This window comes from Sphaeramia orbicularis, chromosome 15 (assembly GCF_902148855.1).
Source record: "Sphaeramia orbicularis chromosome 15, fSphaOr1.1, whole genome shotgun sequence".
NCBI lineage: Eukaryota > Metazoa > Chordata > Actinopteri > Kurtiformes > Apogonidae > Sphaeramia > Sphaeramia orbicularis.
Window position 1 is genome coordinate 9,767,484 of NC_043971.1, and position 14,864 is coordinate 9,782,347.

General features: G+C 34.7%; 1 protein-coding gene and 1 long non-coding RNA gene across 3 annotated transcripts in view; one reads left to right on the plus strand and one right to left on the minus strand.

The window, feature by feature from the left end:
• adgra1b (adhesion G protein-coupled receptor A1b) overlaps nt 1–14,864 on the minus strand; it is a 667,465-nt gene that overhangs the window by 438,520 nt on the left and 214,081 nt on the right. For both annotated transcript variants that reach the window (XM_030155759.1, XM_030155758.1), the window contains exon 8: nt 2,314–2,478. In XM_030155759.1, the coding sequence (XP_030011619.1) occupies nt 2,314–2,478 (165 nt within the window). The remainder of the gene's footprint in view (nt 1–2,313; nt 2,479–14,864) is intronic.
• Nucleotides 8,176–8,664, plus strand: LOC115434080 (uncharacterized). The gene is made up of 2 exons (XR_003937473.1): nt 8,176–8,360; nt 8,622–8,664. It is a non-coding gene; the product is annotated as an uncharacterized LOC115434080 (long non-coding RNA).

The following is a 14,864-nucleotide window of genomic DNA, read 5'->3' on the forward strand; positions in this document are numbered from 1 at the left end:
AGCAAAATTTACAATGAACATTTAGTTGTTTTTTCTCAGCAGGCACTACGTCAATTGTTTTGAAACCAAACATATATTGATGTCATAATCATACCTAACACTATTATCCATACCTTTTCACAAACTTTTGCCCATATGAGTAATCAAGAAAGCAAACGTCAAAGAGTGTGTGATTTGCTGAATGCACTCGTCACACCAAAGGAGATTTCAAAAATAGTTGGAGTGTCCATAAAGACTGTTTATAATGGAAAGAAGAGAATGATTATGAGCAAAACTATTACCAGAAAGTCTGGAAGATACTATTAAAGAAGAATGGGAGAAGTTGTCACCCCAATATTTGAGGAACACTTGCGCAAGTTTCAGGAAGCGTGTGAAGGCAGTTATTGAGAAAGAAGGAGGACACATAGAATAAAAACATTTTCTATTATGTACATTTTCTTGTGGCAAATAAATTCTCATGACTTTCAATAAACTAACTGGTCATACACTGTCTTTCAATCCCTGCCTCAAAATATTGTACATTTTGCTTCCCCACCCTGTATGGACACTTCATTGACCTTGATTTTCTACATAATACAAATTTTTGAAAAATTTCCCTAAAGTAATACAGTCTGGTTAGGTAGGTCCTCCAAGGGTTAATGCGGTAACACTTGTGATTTCATCTAAATGAAAACAAAGGAGCTCTGCACTCTGCTAATCTGTTCTGAGACTAGAAACCTGTCATCTCTCTGCTTTTTGCCTTACTTTTTTTTTTTTTTTCTCCCCCCTCTCTCTCCATCCACATTGTTGCAGCAACAGCTACTTAGTAATAAATGGCATTAATTTTGCCCCCAACAAAAAAGGGGCTCATTTTCCAGCCCATTACTCCAATGCTCCGGCAGAAACAAAGGCTGTGTGCATGCTGCACTGAAAGTGGGCTGTAGAGTACAGCAGCTACAAAAGAGCATACACCACAACAACACGCCCACAGGGAGGGAGTGGTGGAGGAGGAGAGTGTGTTTACAACTACAAAATATCAAGATGGTCACAAGGACTGGACATGGGAAAGGATTAGAGATGAAGGGTGGTGTTTGTTCCCTTTTTTTTTATGTGAAACCTCAGTCTTGGGAGCAAGTTCTCACCTTTTTTTTTAATAGTTTTGTAATAAAGCCTGAGTTGTAATGTTTGTGGGGAATTTTTATACCACATTTCCAATTATTATTAAAATATATGACCACTCCGCACTTTACCATCCATACTAAAGGGGAACAACTGTCGCTTGCAAGTGCAGAAACACTATATGGACAAAAGTATTGGGACACATTGAATTCAGGTGTTTCTTTTCTAACAGGGGTCTGGCATACAAAACAATAATTAGTTTTAGTTTAGTTTTAATTTGAGCACATAGAATCATCAGATAACAAAGAACCATACAACATGGTCAAACAAAATTTTTCGGCACTCAAAAAAGAGTGGGAAGAAGTATTCATAAAAAAAATTTTGAACTTTGACCTACTTTTCCCAAAATGTAATCACATCTATTCTGAGTCACTGGAAATCTATAAACTAAATTTGGTATGAATTCAATCAATAGTTTTGCTGCTACAGACATGTGAAATTTCGCCCAATATAAGTAAATGGGGAAAAATAAAAGATGAAAAAAAAAAAAATCATTAAAAATTGAAACTTTGTCCTATTGTTCCCATAATGTAATCACATCTATTCTGGGTCACTGGCAATCTAAAAACCTAATTTGGTATGAATTCAACCAATAGTTTTGCTGCTAAAGTGTTAAACAAAGAAACAAACAAAACAGAAACAATACCCCTTACCTCCCCTTCAGGGGGCGGGATAATAATAATAATAATAATAATAATAATAATAATAATAATAATAATACCAATGACAACAATAATAATAATACATTGCATTTATAAAGCTCTTTTCATTCAACCTCTATGAATTTGGTTCATGTTTATTAGGTGGGCGGACGTTTCGTACCACAACAGCACTGCAGGCATGCTAACAGAAAGAATGAACACTCTGATTACAGTCATAATCTTAACACAGCAGAGTGTGTAACTGGTTATATTTCTGATGACTTTAATTATAGTGAGGTTGAACTGTTGCTTTCTTTAGCAGTCACCTGCTGCCATTTGAAAAGCAGCCATTAAAACTAATTATATAGAGCTTAATAAAACAAGGTACCCAGGACTCAAAGATTTGTATTATAATGCAATATATAATATACTGCATGACACTAAAACTTCTTGAATAACATATATCATATATATATATTCTAATTCTAATATACTTTCTTGATTGATGACTCACCTGAAGTCACCCTTGTTGTTCGTGACTCTGTCAGCGGGGCAGTACGGCGATGACGTCTCCACGACCACTATCTCCATTTGCAGAGAGCTGTTGCCACGGGAACTGGTCACCAGGCACTCCCAGGTGCCAGCGATGCCCACGTTGATGTTGGAGAGGATGACCTCACTGTGAGAACAGAGGCGTTAAACCAGGGGAGTTAAACATGTGGGCCAAATCCGGACCGCAAAAGGTTCCAATGCAGCCCGTGGGATGAAAGTGCAAAAATGACACTGAAGATATTTACAGTCAAAGGTGTCGAAATCCACATACAGACCAGTGTGATCACAAATAAAATAACATGACTTTGAAAATAATGACAACTACAGATTCTCTTCTTGAAAAATCATGTGAAAAAAACATTACACTATGAAAATATTTACATTTATAAACTATCCTTTCACAATAAAATGCAAATGAATACATATATAAAAACAAATATGAACAACCTTAAATATGCAATTTTAATATTCTGCCTGTTACTAAATGTTTTGTGTATTTGCGCGCTTTGAGTATGCGTTCATAGAAAAGCGCTATATAAATCTAATCAAGGTTCAAGGTGACTTTATTTGTAGATTTGTTTTGCAGCAAGCTCTCGCTCACTGCCGCTCCATTATTATTGTATTTATAAATCCACTGTGATCTGTTGTTGTGTTAATAAGCTGAGATGCAATATTGTACAAATTGTTCTTATTTTAGTTCCAAACTCCAAAATTTATGCATATTCCTCCAGCCGTTTCCGCGTTTCAGCCGTTTCTGTGTCGTGTTTGTTTCATCCATATAATATCATTATGGTTGCGCTTAGGGATGGGAATCATTAAGAATTTAACGATTCCGATTCCATTATCGATATTGCTTATCGATCCGATTCCTTATCGATTCTCTTATCGATTCTCATTGTGTGAGGGAATAAAATAGTACAAACAGGTGTGTTTGCATTAACTGTCTTTTATATTTCCATCTCTGCACAGAAAATATAACATATACAGTATGTACAAATAATAATAACAGATGACACCAGGCCTGGTTGGGGGGGGGGGGGGTACAGTGAAAGTGAAACTAAAGACGCTTTTCTAATTCCTCTATTGCCGCATTTCTACTACGTGGAACTGGTTCGACTCAGCTTGGCTCGTCTCCCGTTGTTGTGCACCTCATTTCCTTTCCCCTACCTTCAGAAACTTGTATTTGGGTATAACGTTTGTTGCCCGCGCTGGAACCAGAACCGGCCCGGCGTTCACTCTGCCGCTACATTCACAAGCGCCGCTAGGTAGCGTATCAAATATGTGACATTCCTGTAAATGATTCACATGCTGAGGACAAATGTTTGAAGATATTGGAGGGATTCCACCCTTTTGAAGACACAGAAGCTTTGCAAGTGTTCCGAGTAAGTGGACCTGGTGTCGTCTGTTTAGACCGTTTCTGCCTCAATGCCATGTTGGCTACGTTCTGACCAAAACAATGCAGTGTAGGTGTGACGTCATCGCGCATGCACAACGAAGGCGGAATCGATAAGCAGAATCGTTAAGCAGGCAGGCAAATGATTCCAAGGAATCAAGCTACTGGGAACCGGTTCTCGAAAAAGAACTAGTACTCGATTCTCATCCCCACTTGCACTGCTGCTGTCAGGCGGCTGCATGAACCTCCCTTTCCTACAATGCACATCATGACAAAATTCCAAAGATGCCTGAGTTACCTCCCGGCTCTGAATGTAAACACATGTTTTGTTTATGGTGGATGGCACTAAGAAATTGTTCACCGTAATGCAAGAGATTCAGGTGAGTAATGACAGACAGACTTACAGATTCATGATACTGAGGATATGACTGAGGTTTTACAGATTTGATGAAAAATTGGTCACAAAAGTCTCCCGCACCTTTAAACTGTGAGCATCTGTGGTTTTGGTCCAAAAGGGGATGGAATCGGCCTTGGGTTCAGGGTCAAATGTATTTGAGGATTATTTTTCTGTTGGGCCTGGGATTATTGGTGGATTAAAGTTAGTCATACAGCGGGTAGGGTTAAGGTTAGTGTGACATTTGAAGAAATCTGTGGTCAGTGGAGGCTTTACATCAGGGCTGTACACTCCTGCATGCATTTCCCAAATCTGCTTCATTCAAAAAGACCCTTACATGTGCGTAGGAGAATGCAGCGGCTTAAAATGTTGGCTGTGACTTACAATGATCATTACTCATGCTTATCTCTCCTACTTTGTCACAGCGATTCCTATCTCAATGGAAAATGCCTGATTAAACAAAGGATGGTGAAACAATGACAAAGAGCCAATGCAGGCCATTTGCCAAGGCAACTAATCTTAAGGATTTTACTTCTTATGAAGAAAAAAAAAAAAAAAAGAGCTGGCAGAGATAGCTAAGCAACGGGCATTATCGCCATGGAAATACTACCTTCTTGAGAAATGCCAGCTGTTTAATTTCCAAATACTAGGGGTGGGTATTGGCAAGAATCTGGAGATACAGTATAAATCACAATACTAGGATCACGATAGGATATATCATGACATATCATGATACTGTTAAAAAAAACATTTTTAGTTTTTTTTCTTTTTCTTTTTTAAGAGGATAGAATAGAATAGAATAGAATAGAATAGAATAGAATAGAATAGAATAGAATAGAATAGAATAGAATGTCTTTATTGTCATTGTACAGGTGCAACGAAATTTTAAAAAAGTGCAATCATCCTAGGTGCCATAAAAAAGTATAAATAATGTATATAAAAGAGTATAAAAACTAAAATATAAAAGAAAAATATGGTGGCCCAGAGGTGCAACAGCCCCAAAAAATTAGCCACTATAAGGAAAAAAAGAGAACAGCCCAAAAAATAATCCACTATAAGAAAAAAAAGAGAACAGCCCAAAAAATAATCCACTATAAGAAAAAAAAAGAGAACAGCCCAAAAAATTATCCACTATAAGAAAAAAAGAGAACAGCCCAAAAAATTATCCACTATAAGAAAAAAGAACAGCCCAAAAAATTATCCACTATAAGAAAAAAAAGAGAACAGCCCAAAAAATAATCCACTATAAGAAAAAAAAAGACAACAGTCCAAAAAATTATCCACTATAAGAAAAAAAAGAGAACAGCCCAAAAAATAATCCACTATAAGAAAAAAAAAAGAGAACAGCCCAAAAAATTATCCACTATAAGAAAAAAAAAGAGAACAGCCCAAAAAATTATCCACAATAAGAAAAAAAGAGAACAGCCCAAAAAATTATCCACAATAAGAAAAAAGAACAGCCCAAAAAATTATCCACTATAAGAAAAAAAAGAGAACAGCCCAAAAAATAATCCACTGTAAGAAAAAAAAGAGAGCAGCCCAAAAAAATATCCACTATAAGAAAAAAAAGAGAACAGCCCAAAAAAATTATCCACTATAAGAAAGAAAAGAGAACCGCCCAAAAAATGATCCACTGTAAGAAAAAAAAAAGACAATAGCCCAAAAAATTATTTTTAAAACAACTTTATATTTAGTGCACCGACCTCCACTTTCGGTGGGTTATTTTGTTAGCATTAGCCACATTAGCTCAAGGCCTTAAAAATTTTCAGCCTCTGCTTTTTTTTTTTTTCTGGTGGCCTTAATTTTAAAGCAAGGCACCTTTTGGGTAAACAGCGCCCCAATAATTGAAAAGGTGGATGATGTTTGGTTTTTTTTCTTATAGTGGATAATTTTTTGGGCTGTTCTCTTTTTTTCATACAGTGGATAATAATAATAATTTTTTAAAAAAGCAGCATAAAAAAAGAGTGTTACTAGAAGTATAAAAGACACATTATTTCACATTATTTCCTGGAAAAAATGAATTACACCAGAAATATGTACAAATACTAAGCACATTTTTATTTGATCAGAACAGGATCTAATGCTATATCAATTTTTTTCTAATTCTCCTAGTTTTCAAAGGAACTAAAATCTGCCACTAAAAAGTGCTTTAGGATGCTGCAACTTGTTGTGACTTTATTTGGGAAAGATAAAGTACAAGTAATTTGTGTTTGGATTTATTATAATTTCATGATACATATGCAATTGCATGTTAATTGACTTTTGAGTAAAAAGATACAATAGATTTCATTTGTGATTTATGTTAAAAGTGGAGTTAAAATAAGCAGTAGTAAATGCTAAGAAGATAACTACATTTCCCATAAGGCTTAGTATTACCCATAAAGCTTAGGAATTTTCACAGAAGTAAGTTGATGTATGCCACGAGTTGTGAAAGTTATGTGTGTTTTAAGTTGCCGTAGTAAAGAGGACTGCATCTTTTTAAACCCAGAGTCTTTCTTTGTTGTTTTTGGATGTAATTTGGATAATTACAGCACAAATAATCATTATCTAATAAAACAGTGTTAAATGATAATAAATAAAATAGAAACAAAAAAGAAAACCAAAAAACAACAAGTGTTCAGAGAATGCAAACCTCTGCAAAGCATCCCAAACAGTGTGCATGTGTGGATCAACTATTTCTTTGTATGGATGTGCACAACAGTTTTCATAATGATATTTCACGAATTGCATTTTTTTATGATTTTTTTGAAAATGGTGCATAAAAAATAAAAGTCAACAGAGCATAACGGAAGAGAAAAGGAGCGGAACGATATTTTGTACAAAGTTGAAGCTTGGTACCAGTCATGTGTATGTCAAATTATATTAAAGTCCAATCAATATTTGTTGAGTTATAATGAAAAATGTGTCGCAAATGGGATTTTCAATGTTAAATGTAACTGTCCACAGAGTCCACATTCCACAGTGGATGTGGACAATTTTGAGCCATATACAAGATATTGTTCTAAGCTATGGGTGGATCGAATTGGAGGCTAATCAGAGTCGTTTTGAATTTTTTATGAATTTTCGAAAATTGCTCAATGATGAGAGATAGGAAAATTGTAGATTTTGTGACCTTGCTGTGACCTTGAACTTTGGCCTACTTGGCCCAAAATTGAATGGGTTGGTCCCAGGGCCTACGCCTATCTGTGGGTACAATTTGGTAAAGATGGTTGGAATGGTTTTCCCATAAAGTTGCAAACAAACAAACAAACACACAAAGCAAAGTGATGACAATACCTCCTGGCAGAGGTAAAAATGAACCTCCACCATATCTGCATTTGACTAAAACACCTAAAAATATTGATACAGTACTTTTTAATATTGATACAGTATCATGAAATGAAATATTGCAATATACTCCAGAACCGATATTTTTTCACAGCCCTACTAAATACACTCCAGTTGTTATCAAATACCAAATACACTTCTCTTCGTGCGTACTTAAGCCTTTTTGTCATTTACTTAAGCCGTGTGTAGTGGAACTGCACCATACTGAGTTTTTAAACGCGAAAACAATGATCTACAAATAGGACAGTTGACATGTCAAATTAAAAGTGACAGGCAGGACAAGGAAGTGAAGTCTGGCGGCGTATAGATGATTAGTTGCCGAGCGTGATCTGATACGGAGAAGCTGTAATCCCACACAACGTTTCCCAGAGGATGTGAGCAAAATATTTTGACTGAAACACCGAACGCTGTCATTTTTGACTCCGTATCGTTTTCCTTCCCCTTCTATTTTCTGCCTCACTACTGTATGCTTACGACAAGTACAGTCATTTAGGCCCCAGCATGCGTTTGACAGAATGCAAAGGAAACACATGGAAGGAAACATCATTTAGAGTTTGCAAATCACCTAAATCTGGAAAACGGACCACCCACGCCACACAAACGCTGAAGGAACGAGCAAACGCTGCAAAGAAAGGCTCCAGTCGACTTGGATCAGAAAATGAAAAGTACCTGCACATGGCTATTTCATTCTCACTCGTTTATATTTTAACGCATAAAGACCCAGTCCTACTTTTGTGTCAGTTCTCAAATAAATATTTCTCTCTATTTAGCCTTTCTTAAGGGATTCATCACCATTTATTATCATATTATCCTTCATATTTGGTGTTTTTGAGTGTATATCAGGTATTGTACTATATTTAATTCACTGATCATGTAGATGTTCATCAAAACTCAGGTTGAAGTTGAAGGTTATTATATCAGAAACTGACAAAACAAAATAAAAAGTGACTTTTTCAGCAAATATTTTAACACAAAAAGACCCAGTGTGACTTTTGTGTCAGTTCCCAAATGAATATTTCTCTCTATTTAGCCATTTCTAAGTGATTTATCACCATTTATTATTATATTATTTTCTGTATTTTTTGTTTTTTAAGTGTATATCAGGTATTTTCCTATATTTAATTTACTGATCATGTAGATGTTCATTAAAACTCAGGTTAAAGTTAAAGGTTATTATATCAGAAACAAAGAAAACTGAGTAAAAAGTGACTTTTTCAGCAAATATATGAACCCATAAGAACCCAGTGTGACTTTTGTGTCAGTTCCCATATGAATATTTCTCTCTATTTAACCGTTCTTAAGTCATTTATCACAATTTATTATAATATTATCTTCTGTATTTGATGTTTTTTAAGTGTATATCAGGTATTTACCTATATTTCATTCACTGATCATGTAGATGTTCATTAAAACTCAGGTTAAAGTTAAAGGTTATTATATCAGAAACTGACAAAACAAAGTAAAAAGTGACTTTTTCAGCAAATATTTTAACACAAAAAGCCCCAGTGTGACTTTTGTGTCAGTTCCCATATGGATATTTCTCTCTGTTTAGCCATTTCTAAGTCATTTATCACCATTTATTATAATATCTTCTGTATTTGGTGATTTTTAAGTGTATATCAGGTATTTTCCTATATTTAATTTACTGATCATGTAGATGTTCATTTAAACTCAGGCTAAAGTTAAAGGTTATTATTTCCGAAACTGACAAAACTGAGGAAAAAGTGACTTTTTCAGCAAATATTTTAACCCAGAAAGACCCAGTGTGACTTCAGTGTCAGTTCTCAAATGAATTCAAATGAATATTTCTTTCTATTTAACCTTTCTTAAGTGATTTATCACCATTTACTATCATATTATCCTGTATATTTGTTTTTTTTTTGTGTATATCAGGTATTTTTCTATATTTAATTCACTAATCATGTAGATGTTCATTAAAACTCAGATTAAAGTTAAAGGTTATTATATCAGAAACGGAGAAAACTGAGGAAAAAGTGACTTTTTCTTCAAAGATATTAACCCATAAGAACCCAGTGTGACAATAGTGTCAGTTTCCAAATGAATGGGTTAATTCACTCAGACATGAGGGTGTTTTGGCCACATCAATGTATTCCTCAGGCGATGAATGGCAGTCTGAGTTACCTCTGTAGCTTCACTTTCAAACCAGTGAGCTGTCGTGCATTAAAAGGCTCCATTCAGCTGCATATTGCATATCACTGTATAGAAGAGCCAGTTCTAATAGTAAAAGAAACCAGCACAGAGAAGAAGTGAGTGACTTAAAACACAATAGGACTTGAGATTACATTTCTGCTGGTGTAGAAATTGGTATAACTGCTGTTTTTTTTTTTTTTTTTCAATTGATTTCTACCTATGTGACTTGAGTTGTCAGAATAAAGTGATTCAGGTTGACAAAAAGGCTTTGTTCTTTGATTCAGACTGAAATAACGTACAGAGCCAACATTTATTTTTAATCCATAACAATAAAAATGAGAATATTTTGTTATTGCAATGGTCATGCAACCTTTTCCTCAGTGAGTCTTTAAATCTATGTAACATCCTGCCACATACAAGAGAGATAACAATGATGAAATGTCCAATATGTCCACAGTTACAAGATGCACGACAAATGTTTCTTTAAAGTTGCATTAAAAAACAAAAGGTATTTGTGGATTTCGCTGCTTTTTTTTTTTAGCTTGAATTAAGCAAAAAAAAAAATAAAAATCTGCCAGTGGAACAAGTGAAAATTATCTTGGTGAGATTTTTTGAAATAAGATTTTCTAGATCCAGTTCTTATATCTCACTGAAAAGTTACTCTTTCGGTGATTATGTATTATTTTAAGTGTGATGAGATATTTTGACAAGAAATGAGGAAAAATACACTTGGTAAGATTTTAATTTTTGCATTGTGTGCTTATGTTCCTTTTCTTCTGTGGTTTTGCTTCACTGCGCTGAAAAAAAATCAAAATCTTATCAGTTGTATTTTTCTCATTTCTAGTCAAAATATCTCATCACACTTAAAATAAGACATAATCACCTAAAGAGTATTTTTTCAGTGAGATATAAGAACTGATTTTTAGACAACAGATCTTGAAAAATTATTTGAAGAAATCTTACCGAGATAATTTTCACTTGTTCCATTGAGAGATTTTTTTTTTTTTTTTTTTTTAGCTTAATTCAAGATTTTTTTTGCTCAATTCAAAAGAAAATGAAGGTTGTGTAGACATTTATTTATTTTTATTTTTTATTTGCTAAATTCAAGATTTTGTTTTTTTTTGTGTCTGGTTTTTTTTTATTGCTAAATTCAAGCAAAATAATTTGACCAAGATCATTTTTATTTGTTCCATTGGCAGATTTTTTTTTTCCATTAAGAAAAAAAAAAAAAAAAATCTTGAATTAAGTTAAGAAAAAGTGAAAATTATCTTGGTAAGATTTCTTGAAATAAGATTTTCAAGATCTGTTGTCTAAAATTAAGTTCTTATATCTCACTGAAAAGTTCCTCTTTAGGTGATTATGTCTTATTTTAAGTGTGCTGAGATATTTTGACTAGAAATGAGAAAAATACACTTGGTAAGATTAAATTTTTTGCAGTGTCTGCTTGTGTTCCTTTTCTTCTGTGGTTTTGCTTCACTGCGCTGAAAAAAACTCAAAATCTTATCAATTGTATTTTTCTCATTTCCAGTCAAAATATCTCATCACACTTCAAATAAGACAATCACCTAAACAGTAATTTTTCAGTGAGATATAAGAACTTAATTTTAGACAACAGATCTTGAAAAATTATTTGAAGAAATCTTACCGAGATAATTTTCACTTGTTCTATTTGCTTAAATTAAGAAAAAAAAAAATCTTGAATTAAGTTTACAAAAAGAGTGCTTTGTAATTACACATGTTTTTCCTGTGTGTTCTTTAGCTCTTACAGTTGATTTAAAGCCAAAGCACAAATGGGCAAAAAAATGGAACAAATGGACCGATTACAAAACTCGGAATGGTGGAAGGGTTGAATAATGTGAATGTAGTGTCGTGTAGTGTACCCAAGCAAGGTTTGTTTGGTTGTTTTTGGTGACTATGTGGTTATCAAATTTCAAAAAAAAAATTCAGTGAATAAAAAAAGTCACTCTTTCTTCAGTTTTCTCTGTTTCTGATATAATAACCTTCAACTTTAATCTGAGTTTTTTATGAAAATCTACATGATCAGGAAATTCAATGTGGGAAAATACCTGGTTTTCACTGAAAAAACGCAAAATTCAGAGGATAATATTATGACAAATGGTAATAAATCATTTAAGAACTTTTTTTATGTTGTCTTCTGTTATTCACAATTATCCTACATGGTACTCAAGCAAATTTTATCTTCTGTACTACCGTTTTCTCTAAAATATCATGGACCACATCTTCGGAATAATCTACGACCTGAACTTCAATCAACATCTTCTTTATTATTATTTAAAAAGCATCTGAAAAGCACTCTAATTTACAAAAAAAAAAAAAAAAAAGTACAGCTGTATATCATTTGATTTGTATTGTTCTTACTTTAGATTATTATGTCAGTCATTTCATATCTGTAATTTTTTTTCTTTTTTTTCCTGTGTATTGTTTATTTCCGGGAAGGTAGTTACATAAGCCTTTTTTGGCTTCGATCCTCTCCTGCACAATGGTGTTACTTGCAGGTCAATTGTTTTTTTTAATTTTTCTCTTCCTTTCTATGATGTGCAAATAAATAAAAATCAAAAAACGTTAACTCTTTCAGTGCCATGGGCCGATTAAATCGGCTTTACGAAAACAACCTGTAAAGTGCCACGGGCCGATCAGATCGGCTTTGGAGAACACGCCATATTTGTGTACAAACAAACCATCCACCCCCATTTCTTTCTCACATTTCGATGACGTTCTTTCTGTGTCCCCCTTTTGAGACCAAGCAGACGGGAATTTGAGGTCACGCGACCGAATAATATTTTTATATCTTTTTAATGTTTCTTATTCTCCGGTGTTTCATCAGAGGGAGCCCTCCATGCCGGGGGGCGGCTGTGGACTCCGGGGGCTGTGGCGCCTTCTCTCACTGGGGTCCGCTCCTTTCCGGTGGGTGGGGGTCCCAGTTGGCCCTCTCCCACTAGTTGGGATGCGGGGCTGTGTTGCTGGTGCCTGGTCGCCGGGGTCGGCGGCTGCCTCCTGGTGCGGATGGCTCCCTGAGACAGCGCCTCCTAAAATGATGTTTTACTTTTACTTGTACATTTTTGTTCTGGTCTACCCGTGCTCAGTCAGTCTTCTTAAGTATGTGTGTGTGTGTGTGTGTGTGTGTGTGGGTGAGTGGGTGGGTGTGGGTGGGGGGCGGTACTGATTTTTAAACTGATATGTAAAGCACTTTGTGCTACAGTTTTTAATGTATGAAAAGCGCATTATAAATAAAGATTATTATTATTATTATTATTATTATTATTATTATTATTATTATAAATTATGCAAATTACGATCAATAATGAATCGGCTGCGTCCGGTGCGTTTTGAATCTAATCAGCAATTGGTCAGATGTTACCGAGCGGTTTCCTGCAGGATTCTTCAAATATTATAAAAACGACACGAAATACTGAAAAACGGCCAAATTCTGTGGCACTTTTAAGGCTTATTAGCCCCTTAACTGTCTGGCACCGAAAGAGTTAAATAAAGAGAAAAATTCATTTGGGAACTGACACAAAAGTAGAGCTGGGTCTTTATGGGTTGAGACACCACCCTCCATTCAAGTGTGGACGGTCCATTCCAGCTGTCCAGTCACACTCCAACAGCCTTCGACTTCTAAAAACAAAGAAGACCTACAGTATGAAGACAAGTGTGGAAACCTAATCTAAAACTGTCACACAGACTGTACAGAAAACACTAGAGCTTCAACTGAAACACCAATTCAGTTGTGTTTTCGACTATTTTCTTTTTGGAGGCTGAGAATTTCATAGATTTTTTTCAGAAACCACTTCACACAAGGGCAATTAAATCAGCAAGAAACACCAGTATCATATTCCTTATTACAATTACTGCATAAAAACCCCAGATTCTACACTTCACTCACTGATTAAATGACTGAAGGCAGACCAAAGCAAGTGGAAAAACTGAATTTTGCTGAAATCTGTTTTAACTATAATTCAGTGATACAAAAGCAAAGAAGTAAAGCAAGATGTGTGTAATAATCAGACCAGAACTAAAGAAATTCTGGATATTTCACATATTATGTACAGCTGTTTCTTTGATCCACACTGTAAGACCGGATAAGTTGAGTTTGCTTCAAAAACCTCAGGTAACTTGTTGCCTTAAAAAAATTTAAGTAATGAGTAATGAAAACTTGAGTGTATTAAACTTAAATGCTTGATTTGAATAGAATTCCTATTTTAAGTACAACACACTAAATGACAAGTTAATTTAACTTAAAATTTGTTGCAATGTCAATTGCTTTGTATAATCATTAGACTTAATATCAGTTCATTTCACTTAATTCCAAGTTGATTTAAATTAAAATCTTTTGCTATATAAATGGCTTTGTAGAATTATTCAACCTAATATATAGTGATGTGACGTTCACGAATGAATCGAATCTTTTGAACGGTTCTTTGAAATGAGCGATGGGAACCGAGTCTTTGTAAAGAGCCGTTCATTTTATTTTGTATTTTTTTTTAAGGAGGGAGTGTCCGATTGCCTGTCAATTTAGCGTCACTGGGGCAGGAGGAGAATGTTCCAGCAGAAAAAAAAGAGTGCTTGTGCACTGCTCATGTCTCATGGCAAGAAGTTAGCAAAAAAACAACAGTTTGAAGCGTGAGGTGAGCATACTGGAGGAGGCGGAGCTGGAAGACTGGTCGAAACCAGAGAAAAGTTTGAGAGTGAGTGAATGAGTGAGCACCTGTGAGTAATGAGCCAAAGAAAAAGAAGGAGTATTTGGATGCACTTTTCAGAAAGAAAAGATGGGCATGAAACTTGCAATATTTGCAAAAAAAAAAATACATATCCTTCAAGCATTTGTTCTGTATGTTTACCAACATACTGTTCTTGTTCTGAGAGTGGCACTATAGTTCAGGTATTTAAGTAACTGCAGTGATTAATCACTGTTGTGTTTTGTGCAGTTTTTTCACACATTTCACACATTACACACATTTATTGTTCTTGTTTTGAGGAGAATAAAATGTTATTTCATAAGAAAATGTTTTATTTTCGTCTTCATTTTTAGGCTACAGACTAGTCCACATAATGTACCGTGATGTTTTTGGTCAAATTCCAGCATTTGCCTAATGTCACCTCTCATGTTGTGTATTTAACCCACACATTTGAACTAACTAGTCTTTTTTTACGGTAAGATAATATTTACTGACGTGCCAATTAAACACCTTTAAAAAGTAATGTCAATCATCACATGTAGCCTATTTAG